This window comes from Nicotiana tabacum, chromosome 8 (assembly GCF_000715075.1).
Source record: "Nicotiana tabacum cultivar K326 chromosome 8, ASM71507v2, whole genome shotgun sequence".
Taxonomy (NCBI): Eukaryota; Viridiplantae; Streptophyta; class Magnoliopsida; order Solanales; family Solanaceae; genus Nicotiana; species Nicotiana tabacum.
This window is the reverse complement of record NC_134087.1, coordinates 178,146,149-178,172,606: the sequence shown is the minus strand read 5'-3', so window position 1 is coordinate 178,172,606 and position 26,458 is coordinate 178,146,149. Positions and strand designations below refer to the sequence as shown.

The window sequence follows — 26,458 nt, the reverse complement described above, 5'->3', positions numbered from 1 at the left end:
ACTTAAAGTCAAGAACTTACAACATATTTTCCAGTTTAGTATCTGCTAAAATCTGTGTACTACCATTATGTTCCATTTGGTAATCTCACATTTTCCCTTTATTAAGTAGATACATTCTTGACATCTTGTAGTAATTCTAGTAAAGATGCTATGTGATGTGTGGCCCCTGAGTCCACTATCTAATTGTCATTAGAGACACTTGAGACAAAAGATATAATATTACCTGCCACTATGTTTTCTTGTGTCTGATTATCAATATTTGAATCCTTGTTGAGCAAGTGAAGTATCTGCTGGTACTGTGCTTCAGTAAAGAAGTAATCTCCTTTCTGCTGTGTTGCTCCTTGTGAGTTGGAAGATGCTGGTCCTTCCATATTGTTGACTGCAGTGAAAGGTCCCTTAGTCCTATATTCTCTAGTCTAATAATTTTTCTTCCTTTTGAAATCATCAGGGTAACCAATGATTTTGAAGAAATTCTCCTTAGTGTGGCCCTTCATATAGCAATGCTCACACTGCAGAAATTGTTTCTTCCCTCGAAAATCTTGACCTCTTCCAACTTGCATTGCCATAGGATCCATCTTTTCTTCCATTGCACTACCTCCCATAAACTGTTGGCTTTCATCTTGTGTGATCATAGCATATGCTTGGTTGAGTGTAGGTTCAGTCATCTTCATCAAAATCTGTCTTCGAGCTTGGTCATAAGTGTCATTCAGACCATCCAAAAATTGCATCAACCTCTGTTGATGCAGATGTATAACATATTCCTTTAATTTCACACATCCACAATTCGGTACAAGTACATCATATTCAGCCCATAGCTCTTTCAGCTTTGTGAAGTACACAACAACAGAGTCAGATCCTTGTGATAACCTCGAAATTCCTCTATGCATTTGAAAGATCCTCACTCGATTCACCTTATCAAATTGCCTCTTAAGATCTTCCCACACTACATGCGCATCTGATGTATAAATTATTCCACTTAGTAGATCCTTCGAAACTGAGTTCATAATCCATGAATGCGCTATTTCATTGCATGTCTCCCATTCCTCATGCCATTTATCTTCAAATGAAGCTTTAATGCACGTTCTAGTAATGAATCCTAACTCGCGCTTTGCCTATAGAACAACGCGCATGTGATGACCCAAATGGTCATCTTTTGTTTAAGAATCCGAATCCAGGTTTTGAAGCCTTGAAAACTTCATTTTATTTCTCCTCTATTTGCCTGCGCAGCCCGGGCGCATTTTCAAAAAGTTTTTATATAAAATTTAAGAAAAATATTGAAATTTGCCTTTAAAATTAATTAAAGTTGACTTCGATCAATATTTTTGGTAAACGGGCCCGGACCTGTGATTTAACGGTCCCGTAGTATAATATGGGACTTGGGCGTATGCCTGGAATCGAATTTCGAGGTCCGTAGCCCGAGAAATAAACTTTTTGAAGAAAATTATTTCCTGAAAAATATAAGGATTTTTGAAAATGGAATACTGTATAATCTCATTGGTATCGGGCCCGTATTTTTGTTCCGGAGCCCGGTACAGGTTTAATATAGTATTTAAGTCATATCTGTGAAATTTTGTGAAAAAACGGAAGTGTTTGATATAATTTGAACCCTTGGTCGAGAAAATAGAAATTTTGAACTATCTTGAGAATTTCAGGAGTTTTGGAGTTAAATTCGTTGTTTAAGATGTTATTTTTGGCGATTTGATCGCACGAGCAAGTCCATATGATATTTGTAGACTTGTGTGCATATTTGGTTTGGAGCCCTGAGGGCTCGAATGAGTTTTGGATAGGCTATAGAGTGATTTTGAACTTAGGGAATTTACTGGTATGCTTCAGCAGAGTTACAGGCCTCTGATCTCGCAATTGCGAGATCAGGCTTCGCATTTGCGCGATTTGCAGGCTTAGAATTTGTGAGGCTTCCATAGCAAATGTGAAAGAAGCTGGGCATGGGCATGTTCACAATTGCGAACTTTTATTCGCATTTTCGAAGGGAACAGTGCAGGGAGAACTTTGCATTTGCAACCAAAAGGTCGCATTTGTGATTGCAGCAGAAATGCGGAAGGTTCGCAATTGCGATGCCTTTCTCGCATTTGCGAGCTTCGCAAATGCGAAGCTTTAGTCGCAATTGCGACATCTGCAGCAGTTAAGTTGGGAATTGGCCAGGATTTTGAACTCATTTCTCAAATTTTCAAGCCCTAAGCTCCCATAGGCGATTTTCCAAAGGAGAGTTCTTCCCCAAATCATAGGTAAACGATTTCTAACTCATTTTCTTCAATCAATTTCATCTTTTTACATGATTTCATCTCAAAATATAGGGGTTTTATGTCAAATTGGGTATTCTTGGGTAGAATTTAGAAATTTCGAGATTTGGGGATTTGGATCTCCAATTGAGGTCGGATTTCAAAATCAATTGCATATTTGGGTTCGTGGGTGAACGAGTAGTCGGGTTTTGGTTCGAACTTCAAGTTTTGACCAAGTGGGCTTGGGGTCGATTTTTGACTTTTTGTGGAAAACATTGGGAAGTCTATACTCATGCATTAGAATTGGTTTATTTAGCGTTAATTGATGCTAATTATGCATAGATTCGAGCGGTTTGGAAGGGGAAATCAAAGGAAAAGCGGTAATTGAGGCTTGATTTTAGGCTGTGGGATCGAGATAAGTGTTTGGTCTAACTTCAGCTTGAGGGAATAAGTATTGTGTCTTATTTTCTATGTGTTAGTGTTGAGTATGACGTATAGGTGTGGTGACTAGTATCTATACGTTGGTGTCGAGCATGCAAGTGAGTCTTATACTGTGACTGTTGTGACTCTTGTTATGTTCTGTTCATGTTTAAATTGATGATTATCCATGTTGGACAAGTCCTATGATATTTTCTTAGTATTTGATCATTGTTGAGTATTTACTCAAGTTGAGACTTATTTTGTGAAGTTAATTGTTGAAACGATATTGGCTATAGTTGATTCCCTTGCCGGGATGTTATTATTTCTATTATTTGGGTGAGGAAGAGTGCAAAGCATGAACGGTGATGTCGTTCACGATATTGTGAGAGAGTGTTAATGCACGAAGGGTGATGTCGTGCCATATTCAGTGAGTGTTAATGCACGACGGGTAATGTTGTGCCATATTTCTTTGAGTGTTAATGCACGAAGTATGATGTCGTGCCATGATTATGAGAGAGTAAAAGCACGAAGGGTGATGTCGTGCCATTTCTGTTGATTTCTATGGTGAGGACGAGAGTAAAAGCACGAAGGGTGATGTCGTGCACTTGTTACTATGCTATCATTTCTGTTGGTTAAAAGTTGATATTTACTTTGCTTCTCTACTTTATTACTGTCAGAATTTGATATTCCCCTCAGCATGTTTTCCTTTCCCGTCTTTATCTGTTCAATTCTGTTATTATTGTTTCTCGTATATGATTTAACTACACAGGTTTATATGATTGTCGTGTCCTACTCTTGTCACTACTTCGCCGAGGTTAGGCTCGACACTTACTAGTACATGGGGTCGGTTGTACCGATACTGCACTCTGCACTTTTTATACAGATTACGGTGACAGACATCGTGAGTAGAGTTTGGGTGGCTACCTTCAGTTCATAGGAGACCCGAGGTAGATCTGCCGGTGTTCGCAAACCCTGGAGTACCCTTCCTTATGTTTTAGATTTCCTATCTCATTTTATTTCAAGAACAATTGTATCTTTTTTTTCTAAACCAGTGTTTGTTGAAATTCGTAGATGTTCGTGAAATTGTGACACTAGATCGTTGGGTAGACTTGTTTTAGAACTTGAGCTACTATAAAACTTCCACATTTTATATCTGCTTAGTTTTATTTACTATTTATTGTTGTTTGGGTTAATCATCAATGCGTTAGAATGTATCCGTTGGATTGCCTAGCTTTCACGAGTAGGCGTCATCATGATCCCGACGGTGTGAAATCCGGGTCGTGACAAATTGGTATCAGAGAACTAGGTTGCCTAGGTCTCCCAATTCACAAATAAGCTAGGTAGAGTCCGAGGGATCGGTACGGAGACATCTGTGCTTATCCCCCACAGGCTACAGAGTTTAGGAACAACTTCACTTCTATTCCTCTCTGTCGTGAGTTTGATTTCTCAATACTAATTAAACTTCTACTCTATTCTTACCCAAATGGAGAGAAACGTATGGCTTTATATATCAGCAGCCTTAGCCCCCAAAATGGCAGCTCCTACGAGGGGCAGAGGACGAGGCCGAGGCAGGGGCAAGGCTCAGCCCAGAGTAGCAGCACCAGCGGTGGGGCCTCAAGTAGAGTTTGATGATGATGCTCCATCCCAGACCATTCCAGCAGGGCCAGCTCAGGTTCCAGAGGGGTTCATCGCTACCCCGGTAGTCCGAGATGCTCTGGTCCATCTAGTGGGCCTTATGGAGAGTGTCACTCAGGCTTGCATACTTCCTGTAGCACCAGCCATCTCTCAGGCTAGGGGAGGAGCACAGACTCCCGCTACACACACTCCCGCTACACACACTCCGGAGCAAATGGCTCCTCAGTTTCAGACTCTAGCATCTCAGCCAATTGGGGTAGTTCAGTGGAGTGTTGTAGCTCGTACCGGTAATAGAGCAGCTATGTCTTCAGATGCTTTGTGGAGATTGGACAGATTTACCAAGCTTTTCACTACTACCTATGGCAGTACATCTTCAAAGGATTCCTAGGAATATTTGGATAAATGTCATGAGGTTCTACGGAACATGGGGATAGTGGAGACCAATGGGGTCGACTTTGCTATTTTTCATCTGTCAAGTTCTGCCAAGAATTGGTAGAGGGATTATTGTTTGGCCAGGCCAGCTGGGTCGCCTACTTTGACTTGGGATCAGTTCTTTCAGCTGTTTCTGGATAACTTTCTTCCTACCACTCAGAGGGATGACTATTGGAGGCAGTTTGAGCATCTCCTGTAGGGTTCTATGACTGTCACTCAGTACGAGACCAGATTTATTGACTTGGCCCGTCATGCTCTTCTTATACTTCCCACCGAGAGAGAGAGGGTGGGGAGGTTTATTGAGGGACTTGCTCGGCCTATCAGGTTGCAGATGGCTAAGGAGACAAGGAGTGAGATTTCTTTCCAGGATGCAGCTAATATGGCCAGGTGAGTTGAGATGGTTCTATCACAGGAGAGTGGTTAGGGGTCTGACAAGAGGCCTCGTCATTTTGGAGGTTTAGTGGTGCCTCATCTGGAGGCAGGGATTCTTTTGGTAGGGGCCATTCTCCTAGACTGTTTCATTCAGCACTTCAGACTTCTCACGGTGATCCAAGTGGTCGTGGTTCTCATATGCAGTATTTTGATCAACTACCCTACAGTGCACCACTAACTCCTATCAATGCACCTCTGCTCCAAAGTTATCATGGTGGTTACTCAGGCCGTCAGGGTCAGTTTCAGGGTCAACAGTCTCAGCAGCCGAGGTCTTGTTATACATGTGGTTATCCAAGGCACATTGATAGATTTTTCCCTCGAGCATCGAGCAATTCTCAGTATCAGGGTTCTCGTGCGGTGGTTCTGGAACCGGGTGTTCCACCGCCCGCTCATCCAGCTAGAGGTAGGGGTCAGGCAGCTAGAGGTGGAGGTCAAGATATTAGAGGTGGAGGTCGGGCCGCTAGAGGTGGAGGCCAGCCAACAAGAGGTCATCTTAGGGATGTAGTTCAGAGTGGTGGGGCCCAGCCCCGATGTTATGCTTTCCTAGCCAAGCCTGAGGCTGAGGCATCCAATGCCATTATCACAAGTACAGTTTCAGTTTGCAGTAGAGATGCTTCAGTTCTATTTGATCCAGGGTCTACATACTCCTATGTGTCATCTTATTTTGCTACGTATTTGGTTGTGCCTCATGATTCTTTGAGTTATCCTATATATGTGTCCACACCAGTGGGTGATTCTATTGTCGTAAATCGTGTGTATCGCTCGTGTGTGGTTATTATTGGGGGTCTTGAGACCCGTGTAGATCTCTTACTTCTTGATATGGTCGATTTTGATGTCATTTTGGGGATGGATTGGTTGTCACCTTATCATGCCATATTGGACTATCACGCCAAGACTGTGACCTTTGCCTTGTCGGGGTTGCCTCTATTGGAATGGAAAGGGACTCCTGGTCATTCTACTAGTAGGGTCATTTCTTATATGAATGCTCGGTGTATGGTCGAGAAGGGGTGTTTAGCTTATTTGGCTTATGTTCGAGATTCCAGTGTAGAGGTTCCTTCCATGGACTCCATACCATTTGTTCGTGAGTTTCCAGAGGTATTTCCTGCAAACCAGCCGAGGATGCCACCTGACAGGGATATTGACTTTTGCATCAATTTGGCTCATGGCATTCAGCCCATTTCTATCCCTCCATACCATATGGCCCCGCCAGAGTTGAAATAATTGAAGGAGGAATTGCAAGATTTGCTTGATAAGGGCTTTATTAGACCTAGTGTCTCACCCTGAGGTGCACTGGTGTTGTTTGTTAAGAAGAAGGATGGGTCGATGAGGATGTGCAGTATTTCGCACTCGGTACGGCCATTATGAGTTTCTAGTGATGTCATTTGGGTTGACAAATGCCCCAGCAGCTTTTATGGATTTGATGAACCGAGTGTTCAAGCCATATCTGGATTCCTTTGTGATTTTTTTCATTAATGATATCTTGATCTACTCCCGCAGTCGAGAGGAGCATGACCAGCATCTTCGATTTGTTCTTCAGACTTTGAGAGAAAGCTAGTTATATGCTAAGTTTTCGAAATGTGAGTTTTGGTTGAGTTCAGTTGTATTCTTGGGTCACGTTGTATCAGCAGAGGGCATTCAGGTGGATCCTAAGATTGAGGCAGTCAAGGACTGGCCTAGACCCACATCAGTGTAAAGCCCCAAAAAATTTTGCTAAGTAATTTAAGATTTCGTGGTGCCAAGATAGGCTAATTATTTTATCTCACACGTAAATGAGGATTCATGATATAATGGATATCAATTGGATATGTTAATAAGAATATAAGTCATATTATAAGTGATTTGGGGTCTAAGGAGAGGCCTAAGTCTAAGCCAAGTTGGAAAATTTCATAATAGACTAAAGTTGTAAATGAGTATGCACAAGACCTCACTTTGGACAAGCATATCTCAATTTATATAAGGTTTTGTGCGATGATATCAAATTAAATCCCTTTGAGTCTAGTTTCCAACGCATCAAACTGTTTGTCATTTGGAGGTATATACAGAAAGTTATGACCATTTTACCGGACCAGTGTCAGACGCGCTTCCGCGGCGCGGCCCTGGAAAACTGAAAGTTTTTGCCTCCGAGCACGGTGCGAGCGTGGCCACCACATCCCAGGCGCAGTTTGACCGCCGTCGCGCACCTAGCAGCCCTATAAATAGCCTAAGACTGGGTATGGAGAGTCTCTAAGTCATTATTTGAGCTAGGGCTTGCTCTATCAAGGAAAATCCGTCCCATACTTCCCTCCTATGATTCAAGGTAATGTTTTTGGAGTATTGTGAGTTGATTACTACTCCTAAACACTTATATTAACAAGGACTGATCTTGAAAAATCCATAGATTCCCATTTAAATCCCTAAATTGATCAAGAACACTACAAGTAGGGATTCTCAAGATTCTTACTACAAGAGGTATGTCTATCATCTCTAACTACTCTATAGTGATTATTTATGTATGATATATATGTTAGAACTCATGGGATGGTGATTGGAAGCCATAGGTGCCTAACCTAGGTTGTGTTGGTGTTGTAGAGACTGTGAGATGGGTTATTAAGGTATGATTTTTGGGTGTAATAGTATTATATATACATGCATGTACAAATTAGGTTTGTGGGAAGATTGCTGAACAAAAATAAGTAAAGATTGGGTTGGGGAATGAAAGAAATCTTGTAAAAGAGATTTGAAATCAAGATGTTCAACTAGTATTTGATAAAATGCTCAAATGAGCTGAAACCATGAATATCTTCCTAATTTGTGTTCAATATTTTTTTGTCTCAAGTAGATTGGGATTGCTAGAATTTCTGGAACGTCGTAGTAACTTAAGAAAAACTTAAACAAGGTATGTATGGCTAAAACCCCCTCTTCTTATAAATTGAGCTCCCATGGTGCCCGTGCAAATGTTGTAAGCCCGGAATTCGATTGATGTGTTACTTGTTATGTCAAATAAATTGATGTTGTGAAAATGTATGTGGAAGATGCTTCTCCATGTGTTTAGTGTGTTATTCTTTGTAAATTGAGGATGTGTGGAAAAACATGAGCTATGTGCTAAATGCCTATATGTCAAGTCAAGGTTACATTGTGATTAATATGCCGAACTAGATGAATTTCTCTCTATGTTTATAACTTAAATTACTTTTGTATGTGCCTATGATCCTAAATGGCAAGATAAATGTTGAAAATGGGAACAATGCGAAATGTGAGTTATGGAATGTGGTAATTATGGCCCCAAGTGCCGAGAAAATAATTCATGTGAATCCAAAGATTAAAGTGAGATGATTAACGGAAAAGGGTAACGTCTTGTAAGATGGCTTAGCCGATCGGGCCGTAATCAGACGCCATGTTATACACACATGGTGGTAATGCAATGATAATTGAAACTGAAAAGTGAGAACAAAATAAGAGTAACGTCTCGGTAAGACGGCTTAGCCGATCGGGCTGTGATCGGACGCCATGTTGTACACACATTCTGAACTCATAACATCTTGAACACTTGTTACAGACCAGACATGTTTAACATGGTAACTCTTAAACTGCAATATCAGGGAACTCTATTGGTAGCTACAATACGGGGATGAGGTGAGTTACTCATAGAGGATAGAATCAGGTGGACTAAGTCTTACACTTAAGAGTAAAAATCAAAAGTTGTTGTTGAAGAATTGAGGAGGATCTCAAGTTTCAGAGAATGCCCTTCTCGGGCCAGTGACTCTTCCTAAATTGTATACATATAAAGGGTGTTGGTTGATATGTGTTTTGGGCGGTGTTTAACCGTAAAGAGGGATCGTGAGAATATTCACAGGGGAAGTAGTGTGGTTTCTTAAATTCTATAAGGCACATATGGGGAGAAGAGGTGGGCTAAGAAAGGTCTGAGCACAATGTTACATTACATTTGATGCAATGTCATGCAGGTTGAGGATAGTAAGGTATGTGCACAGGCTAGAAAATGTTATTCCTGTGAAATAAAAAGGTCCTAAAAAAACTCATTCAGTAATGTCTTTTGTTGAGAATTTGGAAGAGTTAGTTTTAAGTATTCACAGGAGATTGTAACCATATTAGGGAAATTATTGTAGAACTCAATTCGTGGGAGGTCCTATGTAAGAGAAATATGATAAAGATGTTCCACTAATGATGCAACATGTTAAGGTGATAGTTTATGCCTCTAGGAAACTCAAGAATCATGGAAAAAACTATGCAGCATATGACTTAGAGCTTGCGGCAGTGGTGTTTGCACTAAAGATTTGGCGACATTTTTGGTATGGGGTCCACGTGGATGTATTTACGGACCACAAGAGCCTTCAATATATTTTCATGTAGAAGGAGTTGAATCTGAGATAAAGAAAATGGCTAGAGTTACTCAAGGACTATGACATTGATATTCTCTATCACCCGGGAAAGGCTAATGTTGTAGCGGATGCTCTTAGTCGAAAATCTATCAGGAGCTTGGCTCATTTAGAGGCGCATTAGAGGCTGTTGTCCAGGGAGGTTCACCAGTTGGCTAGTTAGGGAGTTCTCCTGGCGGACTCTAATGAAGGAGGAGTGATTGTGCAGAATAGGGTTGAATCATCACTTGTGATGGAAGTGAAAGAAAAGCAATTCAATGATCAATTGTTAGCACAACTAAAAGAGGGGATTCATAAACACAAGACCACAGCTTTTTCCATTGGCATGGATGATGGTACCCTATGGTACCAAGGCCGCCTATGTGTTCCAGATATTGACGGTCTTCGAAAAAGGATCATGGCAGAAGCTCACACTTCCAGGTATTCCATGCACCCAGGTTCTACAAAAATGTATCATGATTTCAGGGAATTTTATTGGTGGAATGACATGAAAAGAGATGTGGCGGACTTTGTGGCTAGATGTCAGAACTGTCAGCAAGTGAAGGCCGAACATCAAAGGCCTGGTGGATTGGCAAAAAGCGTAGAAGTCCCAATGTGGAAATGGGAAATGATCAATATGAATTTTGTGGTAGGGTTACCACGCACTCCACGCAAGTTTGACTCAATTTGGGTAATCGTGGATCGACTCACGAAATCAGCGCACTTCTTGCTAGTCAAATCTACCGACACAGCGGAATAGTATGCTCAATTGTATATCAAAGAAATAGTCAGGTTGTAGGGCACTCCAGTCTCAATCATTTCAGATCGAAGGGCTTAGTTCACTTCCAACTATTGGAAGAAATTTCAGCTAGGCTTGGGTACGCAGGTAAATCTTAGTACAACTTTTCATCCTCAGATCGACGGGCAAGTAGAGCGGACTATTCAGACGCTTGAGTGCATGTTGCGTGCTTGTGTTCTAGATTTCAAAGGTAGCTGGGATGATTATTTGCCACTTATAGAGTTTGCTTATAACAACAACTTCCATGCTAGTATCCAGATGGCATCATTCGAGGCACTGTATGGTAGGAGATGTAGTTCCCCCATTGGGTGGTTCGAGGTTGGAGGAGCAGAATTGATAGGGCCGGACCTCGTGCATCAGGCCATGGAGAAAGTCAAGATTATTAAGGAGAGGTTGAAAACTGCTCATAGTCGCCAAAAGTCTTATTCGGACATTCCTCAAAGAGATTTGGAGTTCAAAGAAGATAATTGGGTATTTTTGAAGGTTTCCCCCATTAAGGGCATCATGCAATTCGGGAAGAAAGGGAAATTAAGTCCGAGGTATGTCAGACCGTACAGAATCATTCAGAGGATTTGTCAGGTGGCATACAAGCTCGAGCTTCCACCCGAGATGTCGTTGGTATATCCGGTCTTCCATGTGTCTATGTTGAAGAAGGTAGTGAGAGATCCGTCCACTATTGTGCCAATTGAAGCTATTGAGGTTAATGAAGAACTATCTTATGAAGAAATTCCAGTTGCCATTCTTGATAGGCAAGTCCGGAAATTGAGAAATAATGAAATTGCCTCCGTAAAGGTGTTATGGCGGAACCAGCAGGTTGAGGAAGCCACTTGGGAAGCCGAGGAAGAAATGAGAAAGAAGTACCCACATTTGTTTGAATAGTCATGTAATAGCTCTTATGCATTTGATTCGTATGAACTCTTATCTTTTGATTTGATCTATGTTAAACTATTCTATTTTGGTTATATATGTTGCATATGCGGCCATGGTTGGTGTTGTACAAGTTATGTTATGTCTATGGAACATGTATATGCTGTCAGGATATGTATCTGGGGCCCTCTGACAGGTGGATAGGCCTAGTTACAAAGGAAACTCTGGCGAAACTTTCGGAAATTTAAGGAGTTAGCCAAATTCGGGGTTGTTGACATATTTCATGATGTGAAAAAGCTGAAGTTACATAAGGATGGCTAATGAATTAATCTTGATCCTCATTCGAGGACGAATGATCTTAAGCGGGGGAGAATGTAAAGCCCCAGAAAATTTTGCTGAGTAATTTAAGATTTCGTGGTGCCAAGATAGGCTAATTATTTTATCTCACATGCAAATGAGTATTCATGATATAATGGATATCAATTGGATATGTTAATTAGCGTATAAGTCATATTATAAGTGATTTGGGGTCTAAGAAGAGGCCTAAGTCTAAGCCAAGTTGGAAAATTTCATAATAGACTAAAGTTGTAAATGACTACGCACAAGACCTCACTTTGGACAAGCATATCTCCACTTATATAAGGTATTTTGTGATGCACAACCTATAATATTAAATTCCTTTGACTCTAGTTTCCAACACATCAAACCGTTCGTCATTTCAAGGTGTATACAGAAAGTTATGACTATTTTACCGGACCTGTGTCACACGCGCGTCCGCGGCGCGGCCGCGGGAAAACTGAAAGTTTCTGCCTCCGACGCGGCCTGAGCACGGCCAGCGCGTCCCAGGCGCGGTTTGACCGTGGTCGCGCGCCTGGCAGCCCTATATATACTCCAAGACCGGGTATGGAGAGTCTCTAAGTCATTGTTTTGAGCTAGGGCTTGCTCTATCAAGGGGAATCCGTCCCATACTTCCCTCCTATGATCCAAGGTAATGTTTTTGGAGTATTTTGAGTTGATTACTACTCCTAAACACTTATAATAACAAGGATTGATATCCATAAATTCCCATTCAAATCCCTAAATTGATCAAGAACACTACAAGTGGGGATTCTCAAGATTCTTACTACAAGAGGTATGTTTATCATCTCTAACAACTCTATGGTGATTATTTATGTATGATATATACGTTAGAACTCATGGGATGGTGATTCGAAGCCATAGGTACCTAACCTAGGTTGTGTTGGTGTTGTAGATATTGTGAGACGGGTTATTAAGGTATGATTTTTTGGTGTAATAATATTATGTATACATGCATGTACAAATTAGGAATTTGTGGGAAGATTGTTGAACATAAATAAGTAAAGATTGGGTTGGGGAATGAAGGAAATCTTGTAAAACGATTTGAAATTAAGATGCTCAACTAGTATTTGATAAAATGCTCAAATGAGCTGAAACCATGAATACCTTCCTAATTTGTGATCAATTTTGTTATGTCTCCAGTAGATTGAAATTGCTAGAATTTCCGGAACGTCGTAGTAACTTAAGGAAAGCTTAAACAAGGTATGTATGGCTAAAACCCCCTCTTCTTAAAAATTGAGCTCCCATGGTGCCAGTGCAAATGTTGTAAGCCCGGAATTCGATTGATGTGGTACTTGTTATGTCAAATAAAATGATGTTGTGAAAATGTATGTGGAAGATGCTTCTCCATGTGTTTAGTGTGTTATTCTTTGTAAATTGAGGATGTGTGAAAAAACATGAGCTATGTGCTAAATGCCTAAATGTTAAGTCAAGGTTACATTGTGATTAATATGCCGAACTAGATGAATTTCTCTCTATGTTTATAACTTAAATTACTTTTGTATGTGCCTATGATCCTAAATGGCAAGATAAATGTTGAAAATGGGAATAATGCAAAATTTAAGTTATGGAATGTGGTAATTGTGGCCCCAAGTGCCGAGAAACTAATTCATGTGAATCCAAAGATTGAAGTGAGATGATTGACGGAAAAGGGTAACGTCTTGTAAGACGGCTTAGCCGATCGGTCGTGATCGGATACCATGTTATACACACATGGTAGTAATGCAACGATAATTGAAACTGAAAAGTGAGAACGAAATAAGAGTAACATCTTGGTAAGACGGCTTAGCCGATTGGGCCGTGATCGGACGCCATGTTATACACACATGGTGGTATTGTATTGATAATTGAAACTGAAAAGTGAGAATAAAATAAGAGTAATGTCTTAGTAATACGGCTTAGCTGATCGGACCGTGATGCAACAATAAGGAATGCCCCAACCAAAAATTTCAGAAATTATGTCAAAACTATGTGAACCTCTTATATTATTGATGTGATGCTTATTTGAAGCTTTGTTGTCCTTATGATTTCTTTTACTCTTGTATGGTTGTTCTTTCTAATGAGATGGTGTTTAGTTATACATACTAGTGCTATTCGATGGCACTAACGTCCCTTTTGCCAGGGGGTGCTACGTCTTTAAATGGATGTAGGAATGTTACCCTTCTTCAACACTCCAGATCGTGCGATAAAGCTTGACTAAGATTATTTTCTAACTCGTGCGTTGAGATTCAACGTAAGTTTAAACGCTCTTTCGTCTATTTCAAGTAATGTTGTCATATGGCATGACCAATAGGAAAAGGCATCAATATTAAGGAGATGGAACATGTATCTTGTTGAACGAATGGTATGGGCATATAGGATAAGTACATCGTACCATGAGCATAATTTATTCGAGAAAAGTGTTAAAAATGATTACCACCTCTAAAGAAACATTGAATTGAAAAGTGATATGTAAGCTTGAATAGCACATGTGGGTAGTGTGAGAAGCATGTAAATGAACCTAAGGTGTGAAAGAAAATTAGTTATATAAGCACGCGATATATGAGAGACGTGACCAGGAGATTAATGATGAGAGTGCAAGTCTCTCCTAGGAGACAAGAAGTTATGAAAGGAGAGTCAATTGAACCCACGATGAGAAGACCCCTCTACTACGAACTTTATAAAAATCCAGAAGTGTATGAAGTGATATTACACTCTTAACGGATATTGACATGAGGAATTGGAATCCCAAGCCCGTGTGTTTGAATAAGAGAAGAGAACTTAAGAGATTAATACCATGGTGACTTAAATCTCCCTAATAGTCGAACATATATATGAGGGATAGAGATATGAGACATATGTCCCTAAAGTTGCCAAAATTTAAGACTTGTGTCGAAATCCGGGACATTCGCCCCAAGTGGGGGAGGAAAGCTATAGTGAGGCCACTTAAATATAATGAAACAAGAGTAAGACCATGTAGCTATGATGTTTGAATATTTTGTTGAAGACATGCGTAGTCTAGAAAAGTGATAATGGATAACGTGATTATCTGAAAGGATATGATAATGATAGACTAGTACCCCCAAAAAGGTGGAAGGTTAAGGAAGGTAAATTCTTCATACATGGCAATGTAAATGATAGGGTCAACGATCCTAGAAACTAAGAGTATGTTTGTAAAGGGATTTTATACTTTTTAGAGGGTCAGGAACATAGGAACCTAAGGAAGTACTATAGGTCAAATATGGAAGGTTGCGAGTTTTTAGAATGGGTTAATCATAGATTTGTGATTTAACCAAAGTTCCAAGACGTTAAGAAAGGAGGAATGAGTGGGAGAAATAAATATGATGCTATAATAACCCAAGAGGGTATTTGGGCTTGATGGAGAGCAAATAAGTGTTAAGTGATATGCGGATGAACACACTTCCCCACGGATATCCTCATAAGAGTTATGAGGTAAGCATGATGAAATAACTAAGGGAAAAGACCACGTAGCATATTGAAGAGTGCATGGCTATTTCCTAGCTAGGAAGAATGAGGTGAGAAGAGATGGGGAGAAAACCTATAAATTGAGATGGTCATGGTTATCATAAAATATCTTGTATCATAATGGTGGACTCGCTTAGAGCATAAGTGTTAATAAAAGTTATAAAGGACTAATCGTACATACAATGGAAAGTGAGACTATTAGAGGTGAAGTTGTGGTATGATAAACTCACTAAACCAGGCACAACGATATTACAAGTTCACAGGAGGTAGACAAGGGTGTGGCACAATAAGGCTATCAATTATGCACTATGAGCAAAATAGAATGGGAATGAATGTTCCAGTTAGAAGGAAAAGATGGTACCAACATATTGTCCAGGCCAAAGGGCGATAAAAAGAAAGGGGAAAGACAACACAATCTACCCAAAGGGCAAATGAATGGTTCAAAATAGATTGAAAGAGGATGAACACTTGTTACAGACCAAACATATTTAACATAGTAACTCTTAAACCGCAATATCAGGGAACTCTATTGGTAGATACAATACGGGGAATGAGGTGAGTTACTCATCGAGGATAGAATCAAGTGGACTAAGTCTTACACTTAAGAGTAAAAATCAAAAGTTGTTGTTGAAGAATTGAGGAGGATATCAAGTTTCAGAGAATGCCCTTCTCGGGCCAGTGACTCATCCTAAATTGTATACATATAAAGGGTGTTATTTGATATGTGTTTTGGGCGGTGTTTAACCATAAATAGGGATCGTGAGAATATTCTATGGGAAGAAGAGGTTGGCTAAGAAAGGTCTGAGCACAATGTTACATTACATTTGATGCAATGTCATGCAGGTTGAGGATATTAAGGTATGTGCGCATGCTAGAAGATGTTATTCCTGTGAAATAAAAAGGTCCTAAAAAAACTCATTCAGTAATGTCTTTTGTTGAGAATTTGGAAGAGTTAGTTGCAAGTATTCACAGGAGATTGTAACCATATTAGGGAAATTATTGTAAAACTCTATTCGTGGGAGGTCCTATGTAAGAGAAAAATGATAAAGATGTTCCACTAATGATGCAACATGTTAAGGTGATAGTTTATCCCTCTAGGCAACTCAAGAATCATGGAAAGAACTATGCAACACATGACTTAGAGATTGCGGTAGTGGTGTTTGCATTAAAGATTTGGTGACATTATTTGTACGTGGTCCACGTGGATGTATTTACGAACCACAAGAGCCTTCAATATATTTTCATGCAAAAGGAGTTGAATCTAAGACAAAGAATATGGTTACAGTTACTCAAGGACTATGACATTGATATTCTTTATCACCCGGGAAAGGCTAATGTTGTAACGGATGTTCTTAGTCGAAAATCTATGGGGAGCTTGGCTCATTTGGAGGCGTATCAGAGGCCGTTGGCCAGGGAGGTTCACCAGTTGTCTAGTTTGGGAGTTCACCCGGCAGACTCTAATGAAGGAGGAGTGATTGTGCAGAATAGGGTTGAATCATCACTTGTGACGGAAGTGAAAGAGAAGCAATTCAACGATCCATTGTTAGCACAACTGAAAGAGGGGATTTATAAACACAAGACCACAGATTTTTCCTTTGGCATGGATGATAGTACCCTACGGTTCCAAGTCCGCCTATGTGTTCCGGATATTGACAGTCTTCGAAATAGGATCATGGAAGAAGCTCACACTTCCAGGTATTCCATGCACCCAGGTTCGACGAAAATGTATCATGATTTTAGGGAATTTTATTGGTGGAATGACATGAAAAGGGATGTGGCGGACTTTGTGGCTAGATGTCTAAACTGTCAGCAAGTGAAGGGCGAACATCAAAGGCCTGGTGGATTGGCACAAACCGTAGAATTCCCAATGTGGAAATGGGAAATGGGAAATGTGAATTTTGTGGTAGGGTTACCGCGCACTCCGTGCAAGTTTGACTCAATTTGGGTAATTATGGATCGACTCACAAAATCAGCATACTTCTTGCCAGTCAAATCTACCAACACAGCGGAACAGTATTCTCAGTTGTATATCAAAGAAATAGTCAGGTTTTAGGGCACTCCGGTCTCAATCTTTTCAGATCAAGGGGCTTAGTTCATGGCCAACTTTTGGAAGAAATTTCAGCAAGGCTTGGGTACGCAGGTAAATCTTAGTACAGCTTTTCATCCTCAGATCAACGGGCAAGTAGAGCGAACTATTCAGATGCTTGAGGATATGTTGCGTGCTTGCGTTCTTGATTTTAAAGGTATCTGGGATGATCATTTGCCACTTATAGAGTTTGCTTATAACAACAGCTTCCATGCTAGTATCCAGATGGCACCATTCGAGGCACTGTATGGAAGGAGACGTAGGTCTCCCATTGGGTGGTTCGAGGTTGGAGGAGCAGAAATGATAGGGCCGGACCTCGTGCATCAGGCCATGGAGAAAGTCAAGATTATTAAGGAGAGGTTGAAAACTACTCAGAGTCGCCAAAAGTCTTATTCGGACATTCGTCGAAGAGATTTGGAGTTCAAAGAAGATGATTGGGTATTTTTGAATGTTTCCCCCATGAAGGGCATCATGCGATTCGGGAAGAAAGGGAAATTAAGTTCGAGGTATGTCGGACCGTACAGAATCATTCATAGGATTGGTCAGGTGGCATACAAGCTCGAGCTTCCACCCAAGATGTCATTGGTACATCCGGTCTTCCATGTGTCTATGTTGAAGAAGGTAGTGGGAGATCCGTCCACTATTGTGCCAAATGAAGCTATTTAGGTTAATGAAAAACTATATTATGAAGAAATTCCAGTTGCCATTCATGATAGGCAAGTCCGAAAATTGAGAAATAAGGAAATTGCCTCCGTAAAAGTGTTATGGCGGAACCAGCAGGTTGAGGAAGCCACTTGGGAAGCCGAGGAAAAAATGAGAAAGAAGTACCCACATTTTTCTGAATAATCATGTAATAGCTCTTATGCATTTGGTTCCTATGAACTCTTATCTTTTGATTTGATCTATGTTAAACTATTCCATTTTGGTTATATATGTTGCCTATGCGGCCATGGTTGGTGTTGTACAAGTTATGTTATGTCTATGGAACATGTATATGCTGTTAGGATATGTATCTGGGGCCCTCTGACAGGTGGATAGGCCTAGTTACAAAGGAAACTCTGGCGAAATTTTTAGAAATTTAAGGAGTTAGCCAAATTCGGGGCAGTTGATATATTTCATGATGTGAAAAATCTGAAGTTACATAAGGATGGCTAATGAATGAACCTTGATCCTTATTTGACGACGAATGATCTTAAGCGGGGGAGAATGTAAAGCCCCAAAAATTTTTGCTAAGTAATTTAAGATTTCGTGGTGCCAAGATAGGCTAATTATTTTATCTCACGTGCAAATGAGGATTCATGATATAATGGATATCAATTGGATATGTTAATAAGCGTATAAGTCATATTATAAGTGATTTGGGGTCTAAGGAGAGGTCTAAGTCTAAGCCAAGTTGAAAAATTTCATAATAGACTAAAGTTGTAAATGAGTACGCACAAGACCTCACTTTGGACAAGCACATCGCGATCCAAGGTAATGTTTTGGAGTATTTTGAGTTGATTACTACTCCTAAACACTTATATTAACAAGAATTGATCTTGAAAATCCATAGATTCCCATTCAAATCCCAAAATTGATCAAGAACACTACAAGTGGGGATTCTCAAGATTCTTACTACAAGAAGTATGTTTATCATCTCTAAATACTCTATGGTGATTATTTATGTATGATATATACATTAGAACTCATGGGATGGTGATTGGAAGCCATAGGTGTCTAACCTAGGTTGTGTTAGTGTTGTAGAGATTGTAGGATGGGTTATTAAGGTATAATTTTTGGGTGTAATAGTATTATGTATACATGCATGTACAAATTAGGAATTTGTGGGAAGATTTTTGAACATAAATAAGTAAAGATTAGGTTGGGGAATGAAGTAAATCTTGTAAAAGAGATTGAAATCAAGATGCTCAACTAGTATTTAATAAAATGCTCAAATGAGCTGAAACCATGAATACCTTCGTAATTTGTGTTCAATTTTGTTATGTCTCAAATAGATTGGGATTGATAGAATTTCTGGAACGTCGTAGTAACTTAAGGAATGCTTAAACAAGGTATGTATGTCTAAAACCCCCTCTTCTTAGAAATTGAGCTCCCATGGTGCCCGTGCAAATATTGTAAACCCGAAATTCGATTGATGTGGTACTTGTTATGTCAAATGAATTGATGTTGTGAAAATGTATGTGGAAGATACTTCTCTATGTGTTTAGTGTGTTATTCTTTGTAAATTGAGGATGTGTGGAAAAACATGAGCTATATGCTAAATGCCTAAATGTCAAGTCAAGGTTACGTTGTGATTAATATGCCGAACTAGATGAATTTCTCTCTATGTTTATAACTTAAATTACTTTTGTATGTGCCTATGATCCTAAATGGCAAGATAAATGTTGAAAATGGGAAAAATGTGAAATGTGAGTTATGGAATGTGGTAATTGTGGCCCCAAGTGCCGAGAAACTAATTCATGTGAATCCAAAGATTGAAGTGAGATGATTAACGGAAAAGGGTAACATCTTGTAAGACGGCTTAGCTGATCGGGTCGTGATCGGACACCATGTTATACACACATGGTGGTAATGCAATGACAATTGAAACTGAGAAGTGAGAATGAAATAAGAGTAACGTCTTGGTAAGACGGCTTAGCCGATCGGCCGGGCCGTGATCGGACGCCATGTTATACACATATGGCGGTACTGTATTGATAATTGAAACTGAAAAGTGAAAATGAAATAAGAGTAACGCCTTGGTAAGACGGCTTAGCCGATCGGAACATGATTGGACTCCGCTCAAGGAAACTGTGGTAATGTGGATGATGATGCAACGATAAGGAATGCCCCAACCAAAAATTTCAGAAATTATGTGAAAACTATGTGAACCTCTTATATTATTGATGTGATGCTTATTTGAAGCTTTGTTGTCCTTATGATTTCTTTTACTCTTGTATGGTTATTCTTTCTAATGAGATGGTGTTTAGTTATACATAATCGATGGCACTAACGCCCCTTTTGCCGGGGGCGCTACATCTTTAAATGGATGTAAGTGTTTCTATAGCAGGCAGATATGGTCGCAGCTAGTGCCGCATCATCCTTTCAGCTGACTTGGTGAGCCCACTTTGTTTCGGGGTTCTGTTTCATCTGTTTATCATATACTTTGTATTTGAGGTATAGACGGAGCCTTGTTGCCGGCATTTCCATATTATTCTTCAATTGTATTTAGAGGCTTCATAGACAGGTTGTGGGTAGTGTCGGGTATTGAAATTAAAGTAGAAATATTGATGTTTGGCAATGATGTATAAAACTTGTAATATCTTCAAAATTGTGAACGAAGTTGTTAATGGAAATGAAATGGACTTGTTAATGACATGTTTATAGAATTTGATTAATGGTGTACATTTCCTCTTTATTCAAAGACGAATTCGGGTAGTATGAAACCTAACAGGCTTGCTCAGTCAGGTTTACTCGATTGAGCGCCGGTCGCACTCCTCGGATTTTGGGGCGTGACAATCAGCTACAAAGATCCGGAGTTTCTTGGGTTTGGCGGGTTATTACCGTCGGTTTGTGGAGGGGTTTTCATCTATAGCAGCCCCGATGACCAGGTTGACCTAGAAGGGTGCCCGGTTCAGGTAGTTGGATGAGTGTAAGGCAAGCTTTCAAAAGCTCAAGGCTACTTTGACTACGGCGCCGGTGTTGGTATTGCCACAGGTTCAGGGCCATATATAGTATATTGTGATGCATCTTGTATTGGACTTGATGCGGTGTTGATGTAGAATGTCAAGGTTATTGCATATTCTTTGCGACAATTGAAGATCCACGAGAAGAATTATCCAGTTCATGATTTGGAGCTAGCAGCCATTGTTCACGCGCTGAAGATTTGTAGGCATTATTTATATGGTGTGTCGTGTGAGGTGTTCACGGATCACAAGAGTTTCCAATACTTGTTCAAGCAAAAGGAGCTAAATTTGAGGTAGAGAAGGTGATTGGAGCTATTGAAAGACTATGATATCACCATCTTGTATCATCTTGGAAAGGCCAATGTAGTGGATGATGCTTTAAGTAGGAAGTCAGCTAGTATGGGCAGCCTTGCATATATTCCAGTCGGTGAGAGACCGCTTGCTTTGGATGTTCAGGCTTTAGCCAATCATTTCGTGAGGTTGGATGTTTCTAAGCCCAGCCATGTTCTGGCATGCACAGTCGCCCGTTCTTCATTATTTGAGCGTATCAGAGATCGGCAATATGATGATCCTCATTTGCTTGTCCTTAGAGACACAGTGTTGCACGGAGGTGCCAAGCAGGTTACAGTGGGAGATGATGGAGTTTTGCGGATGCAGGGTCGTATTTATATGCCTAATGTGGATGGACTTCGTGATTTAATTCTAGAGGAGACCCATAGTTCCCAGTACTCTATTCATCCGGGAGCCGCTAAGATGTATCAGGACTTGCGGCATCATTATTGGTAGAGGAGGATGAAGAAGGATAATGTTGCATATGTGGCCCGGTGTTTGAATTGTTAGCAGGTAAAGTACGAGCATCAGAGACCTGGTAGTCTGTTCTAGAAGATTGAGATCCTAAGTGGAAGTGGGAATGTATCACTATGGATTTTGTTGTTTGACTCCCACGGACTCAGAAAAAGTTCGATGTCGTATGGGTTATTCTGGATAGGTTGACCAAGTCAGTACATTTCATTCCTGTGGCAATTTCCTATTCTTCAGAGTGATTAGCTGAAATCTACATCCGGGAGATTGTTCTTCTTCATAGTATGCCCGTGTCTATCATTTTCGATCGGGGTACGCAGTTTACCTCGCATTTTTGGAGGGCAGTTCAGCGTGAGTTAGGTACGCGGGTCGAGCTGAGCACAACATTTCATCCTCAGATGGAAGGACAGTCCGAGCGTACTATTTAGATTTTGGAGGATATGCTCCGCGCATGTATTATTGACTTTGGAGGTTCTTGGGATTAGTTCTTGCCATTAGCGGAGTTTGCCTACAGCAATAGTCATCAGTCGAGCATCCAGATGGCTCCCTATGAGGTATTATATGGTAGACGGTGTCGGTCGTCGATTGGATGGTTTGAACTGGGAGAGGCTCGATTGTTGGGTACAGATTTAGTGCAGGACGCCTTGGATAAGGTTAAGATCATTCAGGATAGACTTTGTACAGTTCAATCCAGGCAAAAGAGTTATGCCAACCTTAAGGTTCGTGATGTGGCATTCATGGTCGGAGAGCGAGTATTGCTTCGGGTGTCGCCTATGAAGGGCGTGATGAGATTTGGGAAGAAGGGCAAGTTAAGGCTTAGGTTCATTGGGCCTTTTGAGATTCTTCGGAGAGTGGGGGAGTTGGCTTACGAGCTTGCGTTGCCACCAGGTTTATCAGCAGTGCATCTAGTGTTTCATGTGTCCATGCTTCAGAAGTATCATGGCGATCCATCCCACGTGTTAGACTTCAGCACTGTCCAGTTGGACAGAGTTTTTACCTATGAGGAGGATCCTGTAGCTATCCTAGACCGGCAGGTTCGTCAGTTGAGATCGAAGAGTTATCCTTCGGTTCGTGTTCAGTGGAGAGGTCAGCCTGTTGAGGCAACTACCTGGGAGTCCGAGTCCGATATGCGGAGCCGATATCACCATCTTTTCTCCAACTCGGGAACTTTTCTATGTCCGTTCGAGAACGAACGGTTATTTTAGAGGTGGAGAATATGATGACCCAAAGGGTCATCTTATGTTTTAGAATTCGAATCCAAATTCTGAAGTCCTGTAGGGTCCGTAGTATAATATGGGACTTGGGAGTATGCCCAGAATCGAATTCCGAGGTCCCTAGCCCGAGATATGGATTTTTTGAAGAAAATTATTTGATGTAAAATATAAGAATTTTGGAAATGAAATAGTGTGCAATCTCATTGGTATCGAGCCCGTATTTTGGTTCCGGATCCGATATAGGTTTGATATAGTATTTAAGTCGTATCTGTGAAAAATGGAAGAGATTTGAAATAATTCGGATCCTTGGTCGAGAAAATAGAAATTTTGAACTATCTTGAGAATTTCATGATTTTTGGTGTTAAATTCGTTGTTTATGATGTTATTATGGCGATTTGATCGTATGAATAAGTTCGTATGATATTTTTAGACTTGTGTGCATGTTTGGTTTGGATCCCCGAGGGCTCAGGTGAGTTTTGGATAGGCTACGGAGTGATTTTGAACTTAGGGAATTTGTTGGTATGCTTCAGCAGAGTTGCAGGCCTCTGATCTCGCAATTGCGAGATCAGGCTTCGCATTTGCGAGCTTTGAAGGCTTGGAAATCGCGAGGCTTCCATCACAAATGCAAAGAAAGCTGGGCCTGGGCATGTTCGCATTTGCGAAGGGAACAAGGCAGGGGGACTTCGCATTTGCGACCAAAAGGTCGCATTTGCGATTGCAGCAGAAATGTGGAAGGTTCGCAATTGTGATGCCTTTCTCGCATTTCTGAGCCTCGCAAATGCAAAGCCCCAGTCGCAATTGCAACATCTGCAGCAGTTAAGTTGGGACTTGGATGGGATTTTGAACTCATTTCTCAAATTTTCAACCCCTAAGCTCCCATAGGCGATTTTTCAAAGGAGAGTTCTTCCCCATATCATAGGTAAATAATTTCTAACTCATTTTCTTCAATCAATTTCATCTTTTTACATGATTTCATCTCAAAATTTAGGGTTTTTCATGGGAAATTGTGTGTTCTTGGGTAGAATTTAGAAATTTCGAAATTTGGAGATTTGGACCTCAAATTGAGGTCGGATTTCAAAACTAATTGCAAATTTGGGTTCGTGGGTGAATGGGTAGTCGGATTTTTGTTCGAACTTTGAGTTTTGACCAAGCGAGCCTGGGGTTGATTTTTGACTTTTGGAAAAAACATTGGGAAATATATCTCATGCATTAGAATTGGTTTATTTAGCGTTAATTGATATTAATTAGTTAATTATGCATAGATTTGGGCAGTTTGGAAGTTGAAATCAAAGGAAAAGCGGTAATTGAGGCTTGATTTTTGGTCGTGGGATCAAGGTAAGTGTTTGGTCTAACCTTAGCTTAAGAGAATAGGTGTTGTGTCTTATTTGCTACGTGTAGGTGTTGTGTCTTATTTGCTACGTGTTAGTGTTAAGTACGACGTATAGGTGTGGTGACGAGTATCTATACGTTGGTGTCGAGCATGCAAGTGAGTCTTATACTATGACTGTTGTGACTCTTGTTATGTACTGTTCATGTTTAAATTGATGATAATCCAAGTTGGACAAGTCCTATGACATTTTCTTGGTATTTGATCATTGTTGAGTATTGACTCAAGTTGATACTTATTTTGTGAAGTTAAATGTTGAAACGAGATTGGCTATAGCTGATTCCTTTGCCGGGATGTTATTGTTTTTATTGTTTGGGTGAGGAAGAGTGTAAAGCACGAAGAGTGATGTCGTGCACGATATTGTGAGAGTGTAAATGCATGAAGGGTGATGTCGTGCCATATTCAGTGAGTGTTAATGCACGAAGGGTGATGCCGTGCCATATTTCTGTGAGTGTTAATGCATGAAGTGTGATTTCGTGTCATGGTTATGCGAGAGTTAAAGCACGAAGGGTGATGCCGTGACGCTTCTGTTGATTTCTATGGTGAGGACGAGAGTAAAAGCACGAAGGGTGATGTCGTATACTTGTTACCGTGCTATCATTTCTGTTGGTTCAAAGTTGATATTTACTTTGCTTCTCTACTTTATTACTGTCAGAATTTGATATTCCCCTCAGCATGTTTCATTTTCCGTCTTTATCTGTTCAATCTGTTATAAAACTCTTTAGTTTTAGATGTTATATGAACCCCTAACAAGGAACCGTAGGCGTAGAGCTATCGGGTCATAACTCTTCTCACTCTAGCCTTAGGGTTCTTCTTTCAACAATCTAAAATCCTTTCTTCATTTACAAATACTTATGTGATAATATTTCTAACAAAGATTCTGTTTGACTTGACCGTAGGACATCACGTTCCTCAATGCAATGGAAAACTAGGAGGATTTCTTGACTTTTCGCCAAGAGGGGTTTTTGTTACTAAATAAATTCACTAAGTCTCTTAATTAATAATCAATAAGTTAGGCTAAAATATCAAAAAATAGAAGAAGTCATTCTTTCGATTCGGTAGAGCGAGGATCCCCTTTTTAGGAGTATACCGGGGCCATTCTTCTAAGAAATAAGAAAAGTAGGGCAATAGTGACTCTTCACACTTACCCCATCTGAGCTTTCATTGAAAATTTCGTCAATAAAATCTCGTATATGATTTAACTCTACAGGTTTATATGGTTGTCGTGTCCTAGCCTCGTCACTACTTCGCCGAGGTTAGGCTCGACACTTACCAGTACATGGGGTCGGTTGTATTGATACTGCACTCTACACTTTTTATGTAGATTACGGTGACGGACCTCGTGAGTAGAGTTTGGGTGGCTGCCTTCAGTCCACATGAGACCCGACGTAGATCTGCTGGCGTTCGCAGACCCTGGAGTCCCCTTCATTATGTTTTAGATTTCCTGTCTCATTTCATTTTGAGAACAGTTGTATCTTTTTTTTTCTTTCTAAACTAGTGTTTATAGAAATTCGTAGATGTTCGTGAAATTGTGACACCAGATCGTTGGGTAGCCTTATTTTAGAACTTGAGCTGTTATAAAACTTTCGCATTTTATATCTGCTTTGCTTTATTTACTATTTATTGTTGTTTGGGTTAATCATTAATGCGTTACAATGTATCCGTTGGTTTGCCTAGCTTTCACGAGTAGGCGCCATCACGATCCCGACGGTGGAAATTCCGGGTCGTGACAACACATAAATCTACTCCACAGGACGTATTTTCAGATCCTGTAAGTTGAATTGGAATCAATACCAGTCCAGGGGTGTCAGAAGGTTGCAGGAACAAAGGATGAGTATAATCGATCTTCGTCATCTCCGCCATTGACGCGTGACTTTAAACTTAGTCAAATCGTACAATCAAAGAAAAAACAGTGACAAAATCGAGCTAATTTTGTAGAAATTTTATCGATCTGCTGGGAAATGAAGAACACAACTATGAACATCAATTTAGGAGATATTAGTAAGAGATTTTACTGAATTGAGCATTTGCATCCATGAATCGTTCTCCACAGCTTTGATACCATGTTAGTAGAGGAAGCTTGGAGAAGAGAATTCTGGAATTGAAGAATAGCTCAATGAGCTAATTGAGTACAAGACTGCCGACTATATACACCTCTTAATTAACAATTAGTTACTAAGTAACTAAAATAACTCTAACACACCCCCAACTTCTACTATGTAGATTTAGGTCCCATATCTTATAAACTTAACTATATATTCCAATATAAACGTCAAATGTGATTATAGGTGTATAACAATCATTCGCTA

General features: G+C 40.2%; 1 protein-coding gene across 1 annotated transcript; it reads right to left on the bottom strand.

The window, feature by feature from the left end:
* Positions 1–416: 416 nt before the first annotated feature.
* Positions 417–26,012, bottom strand: LOC142163420 (uncharacterized). Its single transcript, XM_075220703.1, has 2 exons — positions 25,944–26,012; positions 417–1,112 (listed from the first exon to the last, which is right to left on the bottom strand). The coding sequence occupies exons 1-2, from the start codon at positions 26,010–26,012 to the stop codon at positions 417–419; spliced, it is 765 nt and encodes a 254-aa protein (XP_075076804.1).
* Positions 26,013–26,458: the final 446 nt, after the last annotated feature.

Excerpts from the sequence above, each read along its gene's own strand:
- LOC142163420 (XM_075220703.1), bottom strand. The coding sequence starts at position 26,012 with ATGGCGGAGATGACGAAGATCGATTATACTCATCCTTTGTTCCTGCAA. Across the intron at positions 1,113-25,943 it reads CTTCTGACACCCCTGGACTG|GCAAAGCGCGAGTTAGGATT; the intron begins GTATTGATTCCA and ends GTTGTTCTATAG.